This window comes from Capricornis sumatraensis, chromosome 16, assembly GCF_032405125.1.
Source record: "Capricornis sumatraensis isolate serow.1 chromosome 16, serow.2, whole genome shotgun sequence".
In the NCBI taxonomy this organism is placed as follows: Eukaryota; Metazoa; Chordata; class Mammalia; order Artiodactyla; family Bovidae; genus Capricornis; species Capricornis sumatraensis.
Window position 1 is genome coordinate 77,249,896 of NC_091084.1, and position 23,382 is coordinate 77,273,277.

The window sequence follows — 23,382 nt, forward strand, 5'->3', positions numbered from 1 at the left end:
TAAATTTCTAAAATGATAGTATATCTATTACACTATAATAGGTTAGGAATGAGGAAAATTTTATCACAAAAGAATCTAAGTAAAAGCCAAATTTTATGAAAGAACATTAAGAACGAAGTGAAAGACAAAGTTTACAGACTTATAAATTGAAGACAGCTTAACAAATTTAAGAATTTTGATACTTTCATGTAAGATAAACACCAAAGGAAGCATATTCTGCAAGAAATAGGTCATATACAAAATCAAAACAGAACTGAATTGGGAAGATCTTCACACCCATAGGTCACCCATTTAGGATTTCACTAGAGCTGCTTTCTGAACTATCACATGTGGAAGTATTGGGGATAGGATATCAGATGAGAAGGACTGCCAGATAAGAACAAACTAGTGGTTTGTTTAATTCAGATTTTCATAGAAAATTACAGCCGCTTGTTCCTAAAAGAGATCCCATTCATGAAAAATTTCACTGTCAAACAACATGAAATCCTAGGGTTGAAAATAACTTATTACATAAAAGTTATTTTCTATTTCTGTTGTTATGCCTCTGTTTAAAAGTGTACAGCATTTCGTTCTATTTTATTTTAAAAAACACATAAACGAAGGTTTGCTTTAGCCAACAACTATGTCTTTAGCCAGCATTTCAAAGTACATACATTTATGCTTGAGGATAAGAGAAAAAGAGCTGTTAAATACGCTGAGGAGTGCTTTTCCAGGAAAAAGTTAATTCATAATCTTAAAACAGGTCAGAAATATCCCCCATTCATCTTCCTTAGAAAGAGATTTAGATAAAATAATTATGCAACACACTTAAAGGCTAAAATTACTGAATACAAAGTATCAAGCCTAAAGAATGGCGCTGGTTTTCCAGGTCACTTTTCTGGTTAGTATGGCCTGTCAAGTCAACCCCAGCAGTTTTTATTTCTGTTTAAACCAGGTAGCCAAACTCAATAGAGAGATTCTAGTCAACAGAACTGAAGCAAAAAGAAAAGGTCTTACCTTAAGGCTTTCCTCAGTGTCTCTATACAGGCCACAACGATCTTGGGGTTCTTGTTGTCCAGGCCTTTCAGCAGCTCCTCTTGTACAGCTTCTCCTTTCTCAATCTCTATGTACATTAGACAAATCTCAATGCCTAGCTCCTTGGCTTTGGCTTTGGGTTGGTTGAATACTTTACTTACAACACCTGACACAACTTCTCCCGTGGTTCTGTAATATACAGATTATAAACAATAACGCCCATGCACATAAAAGCACTCTTGAGTGGAAAGAGCTGGAAAGGGTCATGCAAAGTGGGGGAAACAAGCACTTTTTAAAAAAACACTTAGAAATAACGTAAATGAGACTCTAAACATTTATGTTCAAGAACATTAAAAAAAAAAAACCTTATGCAAACTATTTTAAGACATGTCACAGCAGATCACAGTTTCCATTTATACAGAGAAGAAATTTAAATAAGAAAGCAAAAATCCCTTGAACTCTCACGACCCAGAGAAAACTACTTTCAACTTTATGGTATCCATCCTTCTAGACTTTTCTATATGTACAGATAAACAGATAGATAACACATACATTTTATAAAAATAAGATAACAGAGTTCTTGCTTTTTTGGAAAAATTTTAAAAGTCATTTTAAACACTTTTTAGGACAGAGAATTTCTTCACAGAAGGAATGGATATGCACCTTTAATAACAAAAGGCTGCTCCTGACTCCTTGGCAAGACTTTACAGTATCTTTATTGCTTTGAGTCTCTTCTAAATTAAATAAAACCTGTACTGCTGGAAATTAGAGAAACTGAGTGGGTCTGGATCACACATGGCATTAAACAAAAAGTTTCTAGTATCAGAAGAAAAATGAAATTAAGAAAGCAACTGTCTCACTGATGGCAAGGGAAAGTTGGTGATGCTGGTTAACAAAGCTGTCAAATTATAACTGTCTTTCTAGGTATAAATTTTGAGGTGAGTCAAGTATATATTGGTGTCTTCTTTATCCATACTGGTGTCTTCTTATTCATGGGTTCCTCACCTGCAGATTCAACTGAATTCAGATCAAAAATTTTTGAAGAAAAAAATTCTGGAAAATTCCAAAAAGCAAGAGCCATGCAGCCAGCAACTACTTACACATCATTTACATTTAGTTACAATTGTTTATTAGTATTTACACTGTGTCAGGTATTAAGAGTAACCTAGAGATGGAAGATGGATGAAGGTTATATGTCACATGCAAATATTAGGTCATTTCATGTAAGGGACTTGAACATCTGTAGATTTTGCTATATCCTAAGGCATAGGGGTACGGACTTTTGTCCTGGAAACAATTCCCCTGGAGACACTGAGGGATGGATATACATATTTCTTGTGCAATTAGGTCAAGGGTCCCTATTCTTTTTCAGTATGGAGGACTCCTTTCAATGACATAAAGACTACGGTTAGAAAAGTCATGTTTATGAGGTATGGGAGACTGGAGTGACTAGATACATCTATCAACCAATAAACTGGGAGATACAGAGGTTGTAACTCACCTCTCCTAAGAGAGGAAAATGCCTAATGACCATAGGGAGAAAGATGTGGCTCTAAGGTGACCCAGCCTGGAACCATTGTAAGGAAAAGAGTTTAGAAATACTCAAATGTTTTCAGTGAAATTCTGATGCCTTCACTAACCACCTCAGTTTCCTCTAAAAATTTTTCCTCTTAGAGTGATTCTCATACAAAAATCTCAGCAGGAGAGAATCACTTGCTCATCAAACCCTGAGGAAAAAACTCAGTATCTGATTTCTAATTTGCTCCTCTCTAAAGATCTCATGTACCATTTAGACTTCTGAGAGCAGATAAAGACAATGAAAAACAAGGGTCAAGGAGCTATGAAAGTTAAGAAATGAATATCCTCTCAAAGTGCTAAGCACAATGATCCATAAAAATACATAATTAATCCATGTAGCACCAGACAGGGGTTTTTACCAGAATAGTTGGAAAGAAAGTACTTACTTTCCTGCTACATGGGCATTTTCAACATAAACAAGTGCAGCTTCTAATCCTTTCAACTGAACCACTGCATTGGAATCCGTCACAAACTTTTTGACCAATCCTAAAAATTTGGACCATTCTGGGCTCTTTTCATCTTTTATTTTCTGGAAAATCTTCAGGGCTTCTTCATACCCACTTAACCTTGCTTTCCACAGCTAAAAGAAAAGTATTTTGAAACAAAACAAAATTTACTGATATTATCATCTACTATTTGGGGGGAGGGTGACTATCTTATACCAGGTAATTTGAACAAAGGATCCCAGATTAGAAACAAAAACGAAGCTTAAGAAATCCAGATAGTTGATTTTCTTTCTTTTTAAAGATTAGCTAATAAACTTTTTCTTGTGTTTAATATTAATGATATTCTGCCAAAGCCTTCTAGAATTCATAACCTGGCCACTATAAATGTATCGCACTTTGTATACAAGTATTCGTCACTATTTCTTTGTAACAGGACATTAAAGAGCTAACGATTGAAACATGAGACAGTTTCCTGCTGAAAGTGTCCAATCTCCGAAACAGGCTGTTTTTCTGGTTGTACTGTGTAATCATTAGGCAGCTTTATACTACACTATACAGTATAACTGCTGACGAAACAAGCCAATGACAGGGAAATCTGAGCTCCAGAAGAGTCTTACCTTGTGTTCACATTTCTGATCAACCGGCAGTTTCATCCACTCACTGTCATCTCCCATTGTGCTTCCAGTTTCTCCTTAGAATTAAGAGTAATTCCTAGTCAGATAAAAATCAGAATCCATTAACTCTAGCAATGAAGCTCTCTTTTATCAAGCACACGCCAACAAAAGAATCTCATTCTTTGGTCAAATGCCCATTTAATGCCATTAATAGAACATTTAAAAAGTAAACAAAAAATTAATAAAAAATCTAAATAAATCTAGAAAGGACAGATACTATTCTTTAAAAAAGATGCTTATATGTATTTTCCCAAATGAGAACTTCTTAGATCTATGACAAAGCTAGAATAAAACAGAAGAGCTAAACTACTCGGCTTTTTAAAAAAGGCAAGAAAAGAGTTTCAAAGATAAGTCATACTTTTAACTCAAAATACCGTAAGGCAAATAATCAACATGAAAAAAACCTCAATGCTAGCTAGCTCTCTACCTAATCCTGGTAAATAAATATGTCTATATAAACTAAAGGAAATCAACCCTGAATATTCATTGAAGGACTGATGCTGAAGCTCCAGTACTTCAGCCATTGATGTGAAGAGCTGGCTCAATAAAAAGACGCTGATGCTGGGAAAGCCTGAAGGCTGAGACACTGGGAAAGGAGAAGAGTGTGGCAGAGGATGAGACAGTTGGAGAGCATCCCAACTCTATGGCCATGAAGTTAAGAAAACTCCAGGAGGCAGTGGAGGACAGAGGGGTCTGGAGTGTTCCAGCTCGTGGACAGTAAAGAGTCGGACACGCCTTACTGACAGAACAACAACAACAAAATATAAACTAGCAAAAAATTAAATCCCCCAATAAACTAATTCTCCATAAACATTAAATCATTTTTTAGTGAGGTTCATAGTCAACATTCCTTTAACAATTTTATGCTATTCATTTAGATAATATAGCTATAGCAAATCTCCAAAATACAGAAAATACATAAAGAAGGAAAGTATTAAAACACAATTTCATACCAATTAGTAACCATGATGAAACTGAAATGTATCCACTTGAATCTTTCTAGATTTCTTTCAATATATGTGCAGTGTATAAATTAATATGAAAAAGGGCTAATCTTCTTGTAATTTTTTTCTTACACGGTCACACACATTTCCTCATATTTGAGAACATGATGTTTAAAGGTTGCATTGCACTTTATGTGTGTGTGTGTGTTAGCCGCTCAGACATATCTGACTCTTTGCGACCCCAGGGACTGTAGCCCGCCAGGCTTCTCTGTCCATGGAATTCTCCGGCAAGAATACTGGAGTGGATCGCCATTCCCTTCTCCAGATGGACTTCCCAACCCGGGTATCGAACCCTGGTCTTCTGCCTCACAGGCAGATTCTTTACCGTTTGAGCTAAAGTCTAAATGCACTGCATTTTATGAATGTACCATAATTACCAATTCTAACAGTGGACATTTAAATTGTCTCAAATTTTTCATTATTATAAATAACACAAAAGAGATCTTGTTTATCTCTCTGTCCTCAGCCACGTCTGACATAAAATATGTCTTCAATCAATATTTATTTAATGAATATACGCCTTGATACTGTCTGCTATGAGTCAGGCACTGTGAAAAGTAGTTTTTAAAATTGTGGATTCATTATACTAACAACAACTAGGCCAAAGAAAAATATTCTTCCCACTTTACACACTAGGCTCACAAAGATTCAATAATTTGCCAGAAACAACAAAACTGGCAGGCAGTAGCTCACACCAAGATTCTTCCTTTACAACTTGTTGCCTTCCATTTAAATGTAGGAAATATCCCAGGAAAAAATATTAGAGATTGAATTGTAAAAGTTTATTAGAGTAAATGAAACTTTCATTAAGACGTCTCTTCAAAATCGCCAAGACTCTGTGAAACAACAGCACTGTGTTTTAGAGTAGGAGTCAGAGAATCTTTGAGAAGGCTAATAAAGCAACAGTGAGACAATACAAGAGTTTGGGGAACAGTATGATGTTATTTAACTTGAAAATGCACATTCTCTACTATCTGGCAACTCCATCACTAGGTACACACCCTAGAAACTGATGCCAACTGCACCAGAAGACCTGTATAAGGACATTTACAGCAATGTTGGCTATAAAAGTCAAATGTTGAAAACACCTTACAAATTCATCAGAAAGAGAATGAAGAGTGGTATATTCACTGGATACAATATTACACAGCAACTAAAGAGCTGCAAGTGCTGAAAGCAGCTACTCCAAGTACATGAACATGCCAAAAGCTGGCCCCAATGTCCACTGGTGGATGAATAAACAAACTGGTACGTACACACAATGGACCATTACTCAGCTATTGGTGAGAATGAAGTACTTGCTGATATACATTACAACATGGATGAACGTCACACACACGATGCTAAGTAAAGGAAGCCAAACATGAAAGGTCTGATATCACACGATTCCATACGTAGGAAATATCCAGAATCAATCCATAGAGACAGATTCAGATTAGTGGTTGCCAGGGGTTGCAGAGAGAGGAAGAATGGGAAGAAATTGCTTAATGGATAAGCAGTTTTACTGTGATGTGATAGAAATGTTACTGTTTTGGGACTAGACAGAGATGGGTGGTTGCACAACATTATCAATGTGTAAAATACCATTGACTTGTTCACTTAAAATGGTTGATTTTATGTTACATGAATTTCACATCAATAAAAAAATTTTTTTTAAGTTCCCAGGTGATTCTAACATGCAACCCTGGGTTAAAAACCTCTAACGTTATCTTGGCACAAGTTTGAGCTGCAAAAGCAATCTTTCCTATATGACTGATTTTCAAAGAGAAACAGTCAATGAGCGCTTTTAAAGCGTTTTCCAACCAAGAGAATGTGAACAACATTCAGTTGTTGGTATTCTGTCAATTCACCGCAATACCTTCTTTTCTTCTTGTTGGTTCTTTTTTGAAACATGAAGAAAAATGTGATCCAACCTAACTGCACCATATAAAATAGTGTCATTGTGCTAAGTTTTCTGAAATGGCTTCTACTACTTCATAGCCTCAGTTTAAAAAAACTATTGATTTATGATTTTGTTGCTTTCCATTCAAAGGAAAGGCTTGGTTCGTACCGAAACTTTCCCAGGCACTGAAATAATGGATATGGTATTTTCTGTATTCATGTGACACTGAGGACTCTTGCTCTGTCTTTATCTTTTCCCAGATTAATATACTAAGAAAAAAAGGACTTCACTAATTTTTCTCCATAATTAATTTAAAAATTAATTTTAGAATATAATTTTTTATATATCTAAGAAAATGTATACAATATATGTGTTAGGAGGCATTACAATAAAATTGATATACTGACCTACCATCCAATTAAAAATCAGAACTCTACCAATATTATTGTACCAGCGCAACTCTTTCCTACCCCCATCCTTCTTCCCAAAGAAGTACTTTCCTGAAGTTTGCTTGGTTCTCTGCTGTGGTGGGTCACATATTCCTAAACAAAATTAACTGTGCTTGCTTGTGAGCCTTAGAAAATGTTATACTGTTGTATAACTTACCTTTCTCATTCAATGTTTCATTTGTAAAATTCACCCATGTGGTATACTATAGTTTAAATCTACTAAAATTGTGGTCAAAAGACTTATGGTGGTACAAAACCTTATCATTCCAAGATAAGTACAGAAACAGAGGTAAGTGTTTAGAAACTGCCATAGCATCTATTCTAACTTCCTTTATTATGGTGCTCTGAGGAACTGAAAAACGTTGAGTGAGGCTAATTATAAAATACAACGAGAAAAGTAAGGGAGGACAGAGAGTAAGGCTGGAAGGTAGTCTAGATCAGACCCTGGAAGGGCCTGTAAGTGACGTTAGGAAATTTGGACTTTATTCCAAAGACAGGAGACTTTGATTGAAGGACTGTAAACAGGAAAATTTCATAAGGTATCAAATTTGCATTTTTCAAACTATACAATGTAAATATAAAAGCAATATAAAGAATGTCTTAGAAGGCAGTAAAAACAGAGGGAAAACAGAAAACTAATCTAAATGAAGGATGATGATAACTTGGAACTAACAACAGTAGCAACTCAGGTAGAGAAAAGGGAATGGATTTTAGAGACAAAGAATGTCAAGGACTGTCTTTATTGAGTGACTAACTCCCTGATGTTCAAGCTGGTTTTAGAAAAGGCAGAGGAACCAGAGATCAAATTGCCAACATTCGCTGGATCACAGAAAAAGCAAGAAAGTTCCAGAAACACATCTATTTCTGGTTTATTGACTATGCCAAAGCCTTTGACTGTGTGGATCACAATAAACTGTGAAAAATTCTGAAAGAGATGGAATACCAGACCACCTAATCTGCCTCTGGAGAAATCTGTATGCAGGTCAGGAAGCAACAGTTAGAAATGGGCATGGAACAACAGACTGGTTCCAAATAGGAAAAGGAGTACGTCAAGGCTGTATATTGTCACTCTGCTTATTTAACTTCTATGCAGAGTACATCATGAGAAACGCTGGACTGGAAGAAACACAAGCTGGAATCAAGATTCCCAGGAGAAATATCAATAACCTCAGATATGTAGATGACACCACCCTTATGGCAGAAAGTGAAGAGGAGCTAAAAAGCCTCTTGATGAAAGTGAAAGGGGAGAGTGAAAAAGTTGGCTTAAAGCTCAACATTCAGAAAATGAAGATCATGGCATCTGGTCCCATCACTTCATGGGAAATAGATGGGGAAACAGTAGAAACAGTGTCAGACTTTATTTTGGGGGGCTCCAAAATCACTGCAGATGGTGACTGCAGCCATGAAATTAAAAGACGCTTACTCCTTGGAAGAAAAGTTATGACCAACCTAGATAGCGTATTCAAAAGCAGAGGCATTATTTTGCCAACTAAGGTCCGTCTAGTCAAGGCTATGGTTTTTCCTGTGGTCATGTACGGGTGTGAGAGTTGGACTGTGAAGAAGGCTGAGCGCCGAAGAATTGATGCGTTTGAACTGTGGTGTTGGAGAAGGCTCTTGAGAGTCCCTTGGACTGCAAGGAGATCCAACCAGTCCATTCTACAGGAGATCAGCCCTGGGATTTCTTTGGAAGGAATGATGCTAAAGCTGAAGCTCCAGTCCTTTGGCCACCTCATGCGAAGAGTTGACTCATTGGAAAAGACTCTGATGCTGGGAGGGATTGGGGGCAGGAGGAGAAGGGGACAGCCGAGGATGAGATGGCTGGATGGCATCACGGACTCGATGGACGTGAGTCTGAGTAAACTGCGGGAGTTGGTGATGGACAGGGAGGCCTGGCGTGCTGCAATTCATGGGGTTGCAAAGAGTCGGACACGACTGAGCGACTGAACTGAACTGTAGGAGTCTAAAATCAGGATAAAGATGAAGCTTTGGACAACCTGTGTTTGAGATGTACATTAGACAAGGGTAGATGTGGAAAGCAGTTGGAAATTCAAGCCTGGTGCTCAAGAGGGAGAACTGGTCTGGAGATAAAAATTTAGTTAGGAGTTATCTGTGTGGCTCAAATGGTAAAGAATCTGCTGCAATGTGGGAGACCTGGGTCCGATCCCTGGGTCTGGAAGATTCCCTGGAGAAGGGAATGGCTACCCACTCTAGTATTCTGGCCTGGAGAATTCCATGGACAGAGGAGCCTAGCAGGCTACAGTCCATGGATCGCGAAGAGTTGGACAGGACTGAGTAACTAACATACACAAGGGGTGGATGAATAGTACTGAGGAAGAGTGTATAGTGAGAAGAGCCCCAGGTTAGAGTTTAGATGTTTCCAGTTTAGAAACCATAATCTATAGAACCTTAGTCCACATGTATAGTGTTGGATATATAAAATGATCAGTTAATGTCTGCTGGGGGGAAAAAAACAAAACAAAAAAATCACAATAATCCAAAATGGGGTAAACAGTCTTATCAAATTTGAGTTTTTGTTACTTGAGGGAAACTTTGTTACTTTCAATTTCTACCTGCAAATCTAAATTAAAAAAAAAGAAAAGGAATTCTGTATCTTCAAAATCACCACTAACTTAAGGTTGAGACCTTAGGTAAGTTACTTACCCAAATGTACACTGCCTCAGCATGCTTGTGTGTGAAGTGGGAATAACAGTGCACACCTCAGAGGACTGTGTGGATTAAACGAGTCAGTACATGTAAAGCTGTTACACTAGGTATTTGGCTCAATAAATGCTAGCAATTTACTATCATTATCAGTATTTGGCATTCCAAATTTGAAAATATTTATCTCATTTCTAAATTACAGTCGACTTTATTTTGGAATTGTATAGCATTAAAAGAGCAAGTCTACAAGCACCTTAGAATATTGCTTAATGCATAAGATACATGATTATATTAAATCTGTCATGTTGAAATACAGTATTAATATCAAAATATTTTGAAATGTGAGTATATGGGTTTCTACATTAAATACATTAAATAAAATACAGCAGCATATTAATAACTTATAATTCTGAAGTTATGATGAATAAAAATATTTTTATATATTATATGACTACAGATATGATTTGGTGACAGAGGTATATGTTCTAATATTACTATAGTTTATTGTCTACACTATTAACTGAAGAAAATGTCAAAATTTCAGTTAAAAGGTTACTGAAAATAAGATGTAATTATTTTTCCATATAAATGTACAGAGTCCCTGAATTCTAACACAGGTTAAAATCTGTTAGCCTACAACCTTTCAAATTCTGTGATCGAAGACTTTAGGGCACTGCTTACACTCATCTCAAAGTCCCTTGTTAAAGTAACAGCTAACACCCATCCAATACTCAAGCGGCACTTTATCTTTTACAGGTATTTTTACAATCATTCATCTTCTATGTATTTCATAATGTAAATGCAAGTATACGATCTCATTTGGGTTTTCTTTCCTTTTTTATATTATTTTTAGTTATGTGGCTCTTTCTTACTAAACAGTAAGATACTCTTGAGCAAAAGCTTTTTGTCTTATTAATCTCTATCCCCACAAGGTTCAAATAAATAAATAAAGCATCATTATCCTCTTTTTTCAGGTTTTCTTTCTTTTTTAAATATTATTCTTAGGTAACTCTTTTTTACTCAACCATAAGATTCTCTTGAGCAAAAGCTTTTTGTCTCATTAATCTCTCTTTTCACGAGGCTTAAATAAATAAATAAAGCATCTTTATCCTCTTTCTATACCTGGGGGGGAAAGAGGTTCAGTGTCCCACCAAGGGTCACCTGGGTGGAGGAGAATGGTCTAGAGGAGACTTCTTGATTCTTAGTTTGGTGAATTTTCCAGGACTTATGGTTTCTATATGATCTACAGTGAAATCTATTCACCCTGTATCTATTCAAACAGTATAAATAATAAGAGTTATTTTGATGTTTACCTAACTCAATAAAAATATAAACAGCAAATAGGAGTATATGTGAAAGACAAGTTTATTTGCCTTCAAAGGACTTAAGGTAATTTAGAGAAATTTAAAATACAGTTAGTTGGTAAGGGGGAATCATCCCTGATCAGCAGCTGCCAAATAATCAAGCTAACCACCTAGCTGGGTCTCAAATACTGTTCACTTGTGTTTGCATAAGAAATAACTACAGTTTTAATTATAATTTGGGGTTATTCACAATACTTATTCCACTGAGTATTGATTCTACCAGTTGAAAAAGAAAATCTTTCCTTGAAATTGATCAAAAAATCAAGAGTAGTAGACTATAATCTACAGTTCATACTAGTTTCAAACTTATAACTACAATTCTAGAATGTTTGTGGGAGGGTAGGAAAAAGGTCATTAAAGTGGCCACTTGTTTTAAACTTTGCCTCTATCTGCACATTTTAACTAACCATTATCAGACAGGCCTTAGGAACATTCAGAACATATTCAGGAAGTAATGCAGAGGACCCTCAGAGTTCATAAAATGAAATATGTATAAAATAAACCAATAATTTCACGAAAAGTCGCACAATCTAAAGGTCTGAATGATCTCTTCCAAGAAACGTAGTGCTATTTTCAAAACACACAGCAAATAAAACCAAATTAACCTTCATAATAGCTAAGAGTGGAAACCACCCAAATCTCTATCCACTGATAAACAGATAAATAAAATGTGGTAAATCCATAGAATAGAATATGATTCAATGATAAAAATGAGGTACTATAAAGAATCCCTAAAACTCAAAAACAGGCAAACAACATGATTAAAAAGTGGGCAAAGAACTTGATTAGACACCTATCCAAAGAAGACAGACAAAAGGCTAATAAGCACACGAGAAGAAGTTCAATACCACTGAACATTCAGTTCAGTTCAGTTCAGTCGCTCAGTCGTGTCCGACTGCGACCCCATGAATTGCAGCACGCCAGGCCTCCCTGTCCATCACCAACTCCCAGAGTTCACCCACACTCATGTGCATCAAGTCGGTGATGCCATCCAGCCATCTCATCCTCTGTTGTCCCCTTCTCCTCCTGCCTTCAATCTTTCCCAGCATCAGGGTCTTTTCAGTGAGTCGGCTCTTCGCATCAGGTGGCCAAAGTATTGGAGCTTCAGCTTCAGAATCAGTCCTTTCAATGAATAGTCAGGGTTGATTTCCTTTAGGATGGACTGGTTGGACCTCCTTGCAGTCCAAGGGATTCTCAAGTCTTCTCCAACACCACAGTTCAAAAGCATTAATTCCTTAGCACTCAGCCTTCTTTGTGGTCCAACTCTCACATTTATACATGACTACTGGGAAAACCACAGCTGTGACTACCCGACCTTCATCAGCAAAGTAATGCCCCTGCTCTTTTCAGAGTAGCCAAAATCGTAGAGATAGAAGGTGGAATGATTGTTGCCAGCAGATGCAAGGAGAGGGGAATGAGGAGTTACTGTTAATGGGTATAAAGTTTCAGTTCTACAAGGAGAAGAATTATGGAGATGGATGGTGGGGGCTACACAACATTACAAATGCATTTAATGCCATTGACTTGTACATTTAAAAATGCTTAAGATGGTAAATTTCTATGAAATGTTCAGAACAGGCAAATCTACAGAGACAGAAACTGGATGAGTGGTTACCTACGACTAGAGTGTTTGGGAATATTAGAAAAGTGTGCAGGCGGGTGGGGTTTCTTTTGGGGGTAATGAAAAATGTTCTAAAATTGTGTTGATGGTTGCACAAATTTATGAATATACTGAAAGTGACTGAATTGTACACTTTAAAAATGGGTGAATGGTATATAAATTATATATCTTACTAAAACTGATAAAACAATAACAACAACAAAACCTAACAAAGTTTTACTTAAAAAGAAGTCCTTGGGAGATGAGTGATTTGTAAAAGCTGCCGGTCATTTTACACTTGCATGGCCTGGCTATAATGGTTAGACTCCTTTCTAATAACAGGATCTAATTCTCCAATTTTACCTTAAGTATTCACTCAATGAATTTCCCTCTGGGCAAACCACGATGGTTCAATGAGTTCACAGGAGTAAAAGTAGAACCTAAACCAATAACCATATCCACTTGAAACTAGCACAACACTGTTAATTGGCTACACTCCAATATAAAATAAAAAGTAAAAAAAAAACCCACAATTCCAAACAACCATAATACAAAATGTAGTATATGTGGAAAGTGCCCTATAAGCAAGAGACAAATTAGGGTTAGGGAGATCAAAGATAGGATCAACTGCCAGTGAGTAAGGCATGGTCAGTGAAAAATTTTATAGGAAGGATGACATCTGAGCTCAGTAATAAATTATAGGTAGATTAACAAAAAACAAAAACGGAACCAGGAGTGGAGAAGAGATATTGAAGCTGAGAAAATGAGAAACGCAAAGTCTTGGAAGTAGAAAAGTACTAAGCATGTTTAGGGAACACTAAATGGCTCCACTTAACATAGACCAGAAAGATAGACTGGGGCCAGATCATGTATAATCCTGAATATAAACAGCAGAGGATGCTGATGACCCGAAGCAGCAATGACACCATCCTATCCACTTTAGAAAGATAAATCTATGTAGAATGAATTGGAAGGGAAAGAAAGTAGAGTCCTGACCAGAAATTATTGCAGTACTCGAGGACAAAGCTAAATAGAAGCCAGAACTCCTAGGAATGGAAAGGATGAGCAGAGGAGACTGAAGGGAGTTACATTAAAGAAACAGAATCAGCAAGCCTTGGCAACTAAGGATGTGGGAGTTGGGAAAAAAATCTAGGAGGAGGCTCCAGTCTACGTGACTCGGAGAACAGTGGTGCTAATGACAGAAACATGCCAGAAGAAAGTTCTGAGAGTTGTTTGTTTAGGGGGAGTGGAGGAGAGGTTAAGAATATGATGAGTTTGGTTTTAGATTTGAAATTCAAGTGGGTGGAAATGTGGTACCAGGAATGAACAGAGGGCTCTGGATTTTATAAACAGGAAACCAAGTCTTCATTACATAGCAAGGTTTGATGTTTTAAGAGTGCATAACACTGCCAACAAAGAGAAGCATTAATAAAATTAATTTGACCTATATATGATGTTTGCTATGGTTCATTCAAGTTAGTCCATACTACGAATACTTAGAAATTTCAAGTTCATTATCATCATGGTTCATTCAAGCTAGTTCATACTACAAATACTCAGAAACTTCAAATTACTCAGCACACTGTTTTCACCCTAGTCTAAAACAGAGGCAAACTAAATCTGTTCTACAGAAATATTATAATTTTAATACCACTGTTGTACCTAAAAATGTCTTCTAAAGAGCTCAAATACTGTATAGTTCACACTATTGCTGAAGAATGTTTATATGTAATTATTTATTTTTAGACCAGAGGTTAGGAAATGTTTCCAAAGTCACACATAAGGCCACAACTTAGAATAAACTCTGAACTTAAAACGGATTTCAGTTTAGTGTCCAATTAAATATTAAATGTGCATTATGTACTATCATTAGTATACAGACCCCAGCAGTCTATGCATTTTCTTTCATGAACCAGCTAAAAGCAAGGCACTGAGAAAGTCATCAGTAATACCAGTAATGTTAGACTTGGGGGCAGAACCTGTATCTCCTATTTCTCAGTCCACCATTCTTCCCCTTCACTCAAGGGTCCATGTATAGGGTCCTTTTACTTTAAATTCCTGCACTATGACAGCTAATAAGAACATTTATACAGCTACTAAACATACTGTTTTAGCTTCCGACTTGGGAAAACGGTATGGCAGTGAAACTATTTTATGGCTAGCTCCCAAACTCCTGACCTACAAAAGCTCTTCACTATCACGATACAAGAGATCTGGATCTGATTACCATTCCTGGACTCCTGACTTCTGTCTAAGGAAATGCTACCGCAGAAGCGTAAAATAAGTCTGAGGGAAGTCTGAGGAAAAATCCTCCCCACTCAAAAAGAAACCCCTCTGAACGATTAATAAAGAATGATGTGAACTTACTTCAAAATTAAAAAAAAAAAGGAAATTATAAAACAAAGATAAGACAAAATACACATACATGCCCAGAAATCTTTACTCAAACCATGTCTAAGAAGGACAACTGGATTAAAGAAGTATAACAATTATGTAACTGTCATAGAAAAATTTTAAATGTATTACTTGGCTAAGCCAGACAAAATCTCATCACTTAAGTAGCCAGTAACAAAAATGACAAAACTTCCCCTCTAACTTAAAAAAACTGCGCTGCCTCCAGGTAATTCTCATTAACAAGGACAAGTGTTACCCTCTTACTGGAGTATTTTGCATATGGGGCCAGAAATGGGAACTGCTCCTCTAGCAGGTTATCTCAACAAACTTGGGTGAGCTTGCTGTACTAGTCCTGAGATGGTGGCCTCCCACCAAATCCTTCAGAGTGGAGCAAAAGAGCAGACTCTTTCACATTCTGCTATTCATATCAGTGGGAAAGGTTAACTGGACTCTCTTCAATAGCTGATCACTCTCAGTGTCTCCCAAAGTGGGGGATTCAATAGCAACACAGGCCTCTGGGGAGACAGAAAGCTAAACCTGGCTGTGAATTAGGTCAACTTTGAGAGTTACTGCTCAGTTGTACCAAGATAGCTGAAAATCTAATGCTTACTCATCTCAAGAGTTTGCCAGGTCTCCAAATATCAGGCTAAGGACCCAAGGCCCAGGACCCTAGATTCCAGCTCCACCCATCTAGCTCAGCGGGATTATACTGGGCAAAAGCAATCCTCTCATTTCAAGCAGGAACCAGACTGGAGCAAAGCTAGGCTGTGGGCACAGCTCAACCACTGCATATCCAAACCAGCACCCCAGGACCGCTGTCACCACCCAGAAGTAGAGCAGATGCCCCAGGCTTTAGCTCACTGCAGCCGGCATTGTTTACGCTCTTTCGCCGCCTTAGCCTCTGATAGGCCAGTAAAGTCCCCTGTACAGTCCACCAGGACTTCCGCCCTGGGCGCGGGATGCTTGACCCTCGCCCGCAGTTTGACACTTACGCTCCCCGGCAGGGAGAGGTCGCAGCCCTACGGTTCGAGGCGGAATCAGCAGGAATACCGGGCGGGCGGGGGCGGTGGCAGCGGCAGCATTGGCGCGGAGGGCCGCTGGGAAACGCCTCCTCGGGGGCGGGGCCCAGAGTGCTGTGTCAGAGTGCCCGCCCCACCCCGGCCCCCCGCCCCGGCCCCAGCCCCCGCCCGGCACACACTGACGGCTTAAAGGGGCCGCACATGCCTGTGCTCAGAGGACTGGGCGCTCCTTCCATCCCACAGGGCTTTCAAGGCAAGACGCTAATGAAGGGCCAACTAGGCACACTCTACCTCGGTTAGGTATGGACCTCTTTTTTTGTGTGAGGCAACACAGATAATGTTCCAGAAACAAAGGAGGTGACCTGTTCTTACTATCACATCTTAATGCCTCCTTCAGGGGTGAAAAAAATTGCGGCAGGAAACAGTCAAAGCATCAGGGTAAATATATAGCCCCCATTATGTTAGTGGCTTATTCCACTAACTGCTTATTAACTCGAGCAGTTAGCATTTTTCAAATGGCAACTCAAAGGCACAGAAAAGAATTCTGAGAGCCTGCATTGCTTCACCTCACCCTTTCACTGACTTCCTTCTCTTCGGTACAACGAGGAATCCTAGACGATAGAAGATGGGTATGTGCGCATGCCAAGTCGCTTCAGTCGTGTCCCACTCTGCGACCCCATGGATTGTAGTCCACCAGGCTCCTCTGCCCATGGGATTCTCAGGCAAGAATACTGGAATTGGTTGTCATGCCCTCCTCCAGGGGATCTTCCCAAACCAAGGGATTAAACCTGGGACTCCTGCATTGCAGGTGGAGTCTTTACCATCTGAGCCACCAGGGAAGCCCACGTAATATGAACAGTTCTTGAGAAAACTGTAGTAAAAACTGGACTAAAATCTCAGGGAGTTAAGTAATGGTCTCTGATCTCTCTGTAGGTTATTAAAGAATTTTAAATTTCTTTTCATAGGAGGAATTTTTCCTCAACCTCAACTTACAAAGTTTGTATGCATTTTGTGTCTCCTTTATACTGTCAGGAAAGAGATCTCTGTGTTTATTAAGCCTGTATTGTTGTTCAGTCACTAAGTTGTGTTCGACTCTTTGCGACCCCATGAAATGCAGCATGCCAGTTCTCCACCTTCTCCCTGAATTTGTTCAAACTCATGCTGAGCGACTTCACTTTCACTTTTCACTTTCATGCATTGGAGAAGGAAATGGCAACCCACTCCAGTGTTCTTGCCTGGAGGATCCCAGGGACGGGGGAGCCTGGTGGGCTGCCGTCTATGGGACTGCACAGAGTCGGACACGACTGAAGCAACTTAGCAGCAGCGGCATGTCCATTGAGACGGTGATGCCATCCAACCATCTTATCCTCTGTCCTCCCCTTCTCCTCTTGCCCTCAATCTTATCCAGCATCAGGGTCTTTTCCAATGAGTCAGCTCTTCAAATAAGGTAGCCAAAGTACTGGAGCTTCAGCGTCAGCACCAGTCCTTCCAATAAATATTCAGGATTGATTTCTTTTAGGATTGACTGATTTGATCTCCCTGCTGTCCAAGGGACTCTCAAGAGTCTTCTCCAACACCACTGTTTGAAAGCATCAATTCTTTGGTGCTCTGTCTTCTTTTTGATCCAACTCTCACATCCACACGACTACTAGATAAAATTATAGCTTTGACTACACGGATCTTTGTCAGCAAAGTGATGTCTCTGCTTTTTAACAGCTTTTCTTCCAAGGAGCAAGTGTCTTTTAATTTTGTGACTGCAGTCACTGTCCGTGTTGATTTTAGAGCCCAAGAAAATGAAATCTGACACTCTTTCCACTTTTTCCCCATCTATTTGCTATGAAGTGATAGGACCGGGTGCCATGATCTTCGTTTTTTGAATGTTGAATTTTAAGACAGCTTTTTCACTCTCCTCTCTCACCTTCATCAAGAGGCTCTTTAGTTCCTCTTCACTTTCTGCCATTAAAGTGGTATCATCTGCATATCTGAGGTTGATATTTCTCCCGGCAATCTTGATTCCAGCTCCTAAGTCATCCAGCCCAGCGTACCTTCATCTAATCTTGATAAATAAACATACCTTATTAAAACCTTCAGTTCAGTTCAGTCACTCAGCCGTGTCTGACTCTTTGCGACCCCATGAATCACAGCACGCCAGGCTTCCCTGTCCATCACCATCTCCCGGAGTTCACTCAAACTCACATCCATCGAGTCAGTGATGCCATCCAGCCATCTCATCCTCTGTCGTTCCCTTTTCCTCCTGCCCCCAATCCCTCCCAGCATCAGAGTCTTTTCCAATGAGTCAACTCTTCGCATGAGGTGGCCAAAGTACTGGAGTTTCAGCTTTGGCATATTAAAATTACCCCTAAACCTATACAGGAATCAATTTAGTAAAGCCAAAGACCATTTATGGCTTCCCTGGTAGCTCAGTGGTAAAGAATCTATCTGCCAGTGCAGGGGATGCAGGTTCAGTCCCTGGGTCAGAAAGATCCTCTGAAGAAGGAAATGGCAACCCACTCCAATATTCTTGTCTGGGAAATTCCATGGACAGAGGAGCCTGGCGAGCTACAGTTCAGGGGGTCACAAAAGAGTTGGACAAGACTTAGTGCCTAAAGAACAACAACAAAAGACCATTCATAAGTGCCCGAACATCTTCCACCCCAAATAGTTCAAGTGGAAATTTAAATTCCAAAGGACAGGCACAAAGACTGCTCTAATATGGAGCAGACCCAGGTTACCCTTATTCTGAAGGTCTTAGAAAATTCTAGGCTAAGGTTGCCATGAAGAGAAACTGATTCCGATTAGAACAGTCTGATTTTGAATTGGAAAAAAAAAAAAACAACCTCATTTCAAAGTGCATTTAACTATGAATGATACTTTTGAATTAGGTAATTAAGACCTTCCTTCATTCTATCTGTATCAAGCTAATCACACTGTTCTGAGAGCAATGTAGTAGATCAGCCTTCCCACTAGATTGTGAGCACCTCAAGGCAACGGCTGGAATGTATCTCATCTTTTTTCCCAGTATGTGATACCAAATGAATGCTCAGTAAATATTTATACAAAAGATATGACCAACACTTATTTTGACAAAGGAGTCCAGGTAACTTCAATAAGCCTAGTGCAGTGAGTATACATGTGCACGTTCACATACAAATGGATAATACCCAGTGCTGCACTTATTACTGAATTAAAAATTTAGAGAGAAAAAAATCCATTGATTGTACAACTCAGTACAATCAGATTTATATATTTTGTCCCAAAGCAAAAACATTTTATATAAATATTCCTGAATAATAATTAGATATCTCACCAAATGTCACAGCCCCAAATATTTCGGTTATTGCGGCCTTTTTTCTACAAACCACGAAGAGACTAAACTGGATATGTAAAACCTTCACTATTCAACAAATTACCAGAAAGAAGTATTCTCCAGGGCAAAGTTGAAACTGTTTAGGAAATGATTCAACAAACAGTATATATGGAAGAGAATATGGGAAAATGATAATTCATTTATCAGAAAGGTGGTATTTCTTGTGCTTTTTAAAAATCCTTCTTCATTGTAATGTTTTTTCCTGAAACAAATCAAGCACAGATTAAGGAAAATATTTATTTACATATAGCCAGAGCGAAGGGGGGAAAGTTTTAAGCATTAACTGGAATTCTTTATTACATCATATTCAGTGAAGGGAAGAGGCCAAGCTAGTGATTAAGAGCGAGGACTCTGGAGCCAGAATGCTTAGTTCAAATCCTGGCTGTGCCATTTATTAGCTGTGTGGTTTTAGAGAAAAACTCTTACTTCTTTGTGCTTCTGTTTTCTATTTGTAAAATAAGGAATTTTTTACCTTACTGGGTTAATTAGGAGAATTAAATGAGTTAAGTTTCTTATACTTAAAAAGTGCCTAGAATTAATTGCTGAATGGTAAGTAGTAAATAAAGTACATAACATTCAACAAAACTGTCTGCCTTTTCTATCACATTCTTCCACTAAAAAGCAAATGAATAGCCCCTTCCCACTGACTGCTCCCTGTGTTCTTCCTAGCTGTCAGAAGTTAACTGAGGATTAGAGGGAGAAGAGGTCCTCCAACTCAAGAGCTTTTAAATCAGGTTTCAGTTCAGTTCAGTCGCTCAGTCGTGTCCAACTCTTTGCAACCCCATGAATCGCAGCACACCAGGCCTCCCTGTCCATCATTAATTCCCGCAGTTCACTCAGACTCACGTCCATCAAGTCAGTGATGCCATCCAGCCATCTCGTATAACTTACATATACTAAAATTCTTTAGTATAACTTACATATACTAAAATTTACTTTAAAAAATTCTGTCTTGGAGTAGAGTTGATTTACAATGTTGTGTTAGTTTAAACTTCACTCTTTAGTACACAGTTCTATGCACCCTGACAGAAATATAGTCATGTATCCATCACCATAGTCAGGAACATCTCTACAAGCCCTGCAAACTTTCTTGTGCCTCTTTGTAATTAACCTCTCTCCCCCAGACCATCACTCATCAGTATTCTGTTCCTACAGGTTTGGTTTTTGCACACGTCACATAAAAAGAACCATATAGTATGTAGTCTTTTGAGTCTGGCTTTGTTCACTTAGTAGAACTGAGATTATCCATGTTTTTCACATATCAGTAGTTTCACTTTATTGTTGAGCAACACTCCCTTGTATGATCTAACATTCTATTCATCCATTTACCAGCTGAAGGACATGTGGACTGTTTACAGTTTTTAGAACTTGCAAAGAAAAGAAAAGAAAAAAAAAATAACTGCAAACTGCTACAAATTTTCATATGAACATAACTTTTCATTTCTCTTGGGCAAATATCCAGGAGTGGGAAAAATCGGTGATATGGTAAGTGCATGTTTAATTTTATAAGTAACTGTCAAATTGGTTTCTAAAGTGTCTCTTTGAACCCTTTCATGCTCTTCTACTAGCAGTAAGTCAAGGGTAACTGGATTATTACTTACCACTGATTTTCAGTATGGATCTGTATTTTTATACCTATCAATTACAATCAGTTCTTTCTGCAATTTAGTATTAACGGTGTGTAATTAGTCTTCTGTTTATGAAGAATCATTGATCACTTGACATGAATCTTAAATGTTACTTTATAACACTTTCAAAGGGAAATATCAATGAAAATTACTCTTTCAAATCCCATCCAAGAGTGGTCATATCTGGTAATTTTTCCTGGATCAATAAGCTATAAGAATTAACAAAACGTACTACTAGTAACTAAATACATTAGGTATACTTCTGTCAATCAAACTTGCAACATTCAGACAAGAGTTTCCAGAGCCTAAATAAAATTTATCAACAATGTATGTAGCAAGTATTATTTAACATCTTTAGCAAAAGTATAATTCTCCTGATTAGGAAACAAAAAGGATGCATACAAGAAAATGTTTGGAAACTCATTAAAAATACTATGTCCAGAGACTTCCCTGGTGGTCAGTGGCTAAGACTCCACACTGGCAATGTAGGGGACTCAGATTTGATCCCTGGTAAGGGAACTAGTCATGAAATTAAAAGACGCTTACTCACCAACCTAGATAGCATATTCAAAAGCAGAGACATTACTTTGCTGACTGAGGTCCATCTAGTCAAGGCTATGGTTTTTCCAGTGGTCATGTATGGATGTGAGAGTTGGACTGTGAAGAAGGCTGAGTGCCGAAGAATTGATGCTTTTGAACTATGGTGTTGGAGAAGACTCTTGAGAGTCCCTTGGACTGCAAGGAGATCCAACCAGTCCATTCTGAAGGAGATCAGCACTGGGATTTCTTTGGAGGGAATGATCCTGAAGCTGAAACGCCAGTACTTTGGCCACCTCATGCGAAGAGTTGACTCATTGGAAAAGACTCTGGTGCTGGGAGGGATTGGGGGCAGGAGGAGAAGGGGACAACAGAGGATGAGATGGCTGGATGGCATCACTGACTCGATGGATGTGAGTCGGAGTGAACTCCGGGAGATGGTGATAGACAGGGAGGCCTGGTGTGCTGCGATTCATGGGGTTGAAAAGAGTCGGACACGACTGAGCAACTAAACTCAACTGAACTGAAGGGAACTAGATCCCAGGGGCCATAACTAAGACTCAGCACAGCCAAATAAATAAATATTATAAAAAATAAATACTATGTCCAGTATTACAACAAAATGCCGCTGCTGGTTATGTAAATTGGCACATTCAATGTGGAAAATATTTGATATTAACAACCCATTCCCAAGAGAATTGAAAGTCCACACAAAGCTTGTATATAAATGCTAACAGCAGCATTACTCATAATAGTCCCAGAGTGGAAATAACCCACAAATCCATCAACTGATAAATGGGTAAAACAGACTGTGATCTATCCATTCAACAGAATATCATTCAGCCATAAAAAGGAACGATATATCCTACAACATGGGTTAGCCTTGAAAACACTGTACTAAGTGAAAGAAGCAAGACACGGAAGGTCACATATTGCATGATTACGTTGATACGAAATGTCCACGTTAAGCAAATGCAGAGAGACAGACACAGCCAAGGGCTAGGGGTGGGAGGGCAGGGAGGGAAATAAGGAATGGGGAGTGACTATTAGTGGGTATGAGGTCTCTCTTCAGGATGATGAAAATGTTCTGGCATTAGATAGTGGTGATGGCTGCACAACTATATAAATATATTAGGAAGCCACTGTATACTTTATAAGAATAAATTTTATACTGTGTGAATTCTATCTCAATTTAAAAAAAATCCATTAATAGGAGACAAATAAATAAGCTATAGTATATTCACAGAAAAGATATCATACAGCAGTGAAAATAAATGAAGACAGCTATTAGTTAAAATATGCATAATTTCACAAACCATGCTGAGAAAATAGCTAGTTACTGAACAACAGGAGACACAGGCTTGATCCCTCGGTCAGGAAGATCCCCTGGAGGAGGAAATGGCAATCCACTCCAGTATTCTTGCCTAAAAAATCCCATGTGCAAAGGAGCCTGGCAGGCTCTAGTCCAAAGGGCCACAAACAGTCAGACATGACTGAGCACGCATAGCATCGTACTCAAGAGTGAGAAACTGAAGGCTCTTCCTCTAAGAGCAGGAACAGGGCGAGGATGCTTGTGCTAACAGTCCTATTCAACACAGAATTCAAAGTCAGTGTTCTTCGCAGGAAAAAAAAGTCTTACAAAGAGAAATTAGGCAAGATGAAGAAACAAAAGAGATCTAAGTCAAAAAGGAAGAAGTAAAATCATCTGTTTGCATATGACATAATCTTATATGTAGAAAACCCTAAAAGATTCCACCAAAGAAAA

General features: G+C 38.5%; 1 protein-coding gene across 2 annotated transcripts in view; it reads right to left on the minus strand.

Annotated features, from left to right (window-relative positions):
• The window catches only part of CKAP5 (cytoskeleton associated protein 5), a 95,320-nt gene that overhangs the window by 58,013 nt on the left and 13,925 nt on the right, over positions 1–23,382 (minus strand). For both annotated transcript variants that reach the window (XM_068989358.1, XM_068989357.1), the window contains exons 2-4: positions 3,656–3,749; positions 2,979–3,172; positions 997–1,203 (exon numbers count right to left, since the gene is read on the minus strand). In XM_068989358.1, the coding sequence (XP_068845459.1) occupies positions 997–1,203; positions 2,979–3,172; positions 3,656–3,712 (458 nt within the window). In that variant the 5' untranslated portion in view covers positions 3,713–3,749. The remainder of the gene's footprint in view (positions 1–996; positions 1,204–2,978; positions 3,173–3,655; positions 3,750–23,382) is intronic.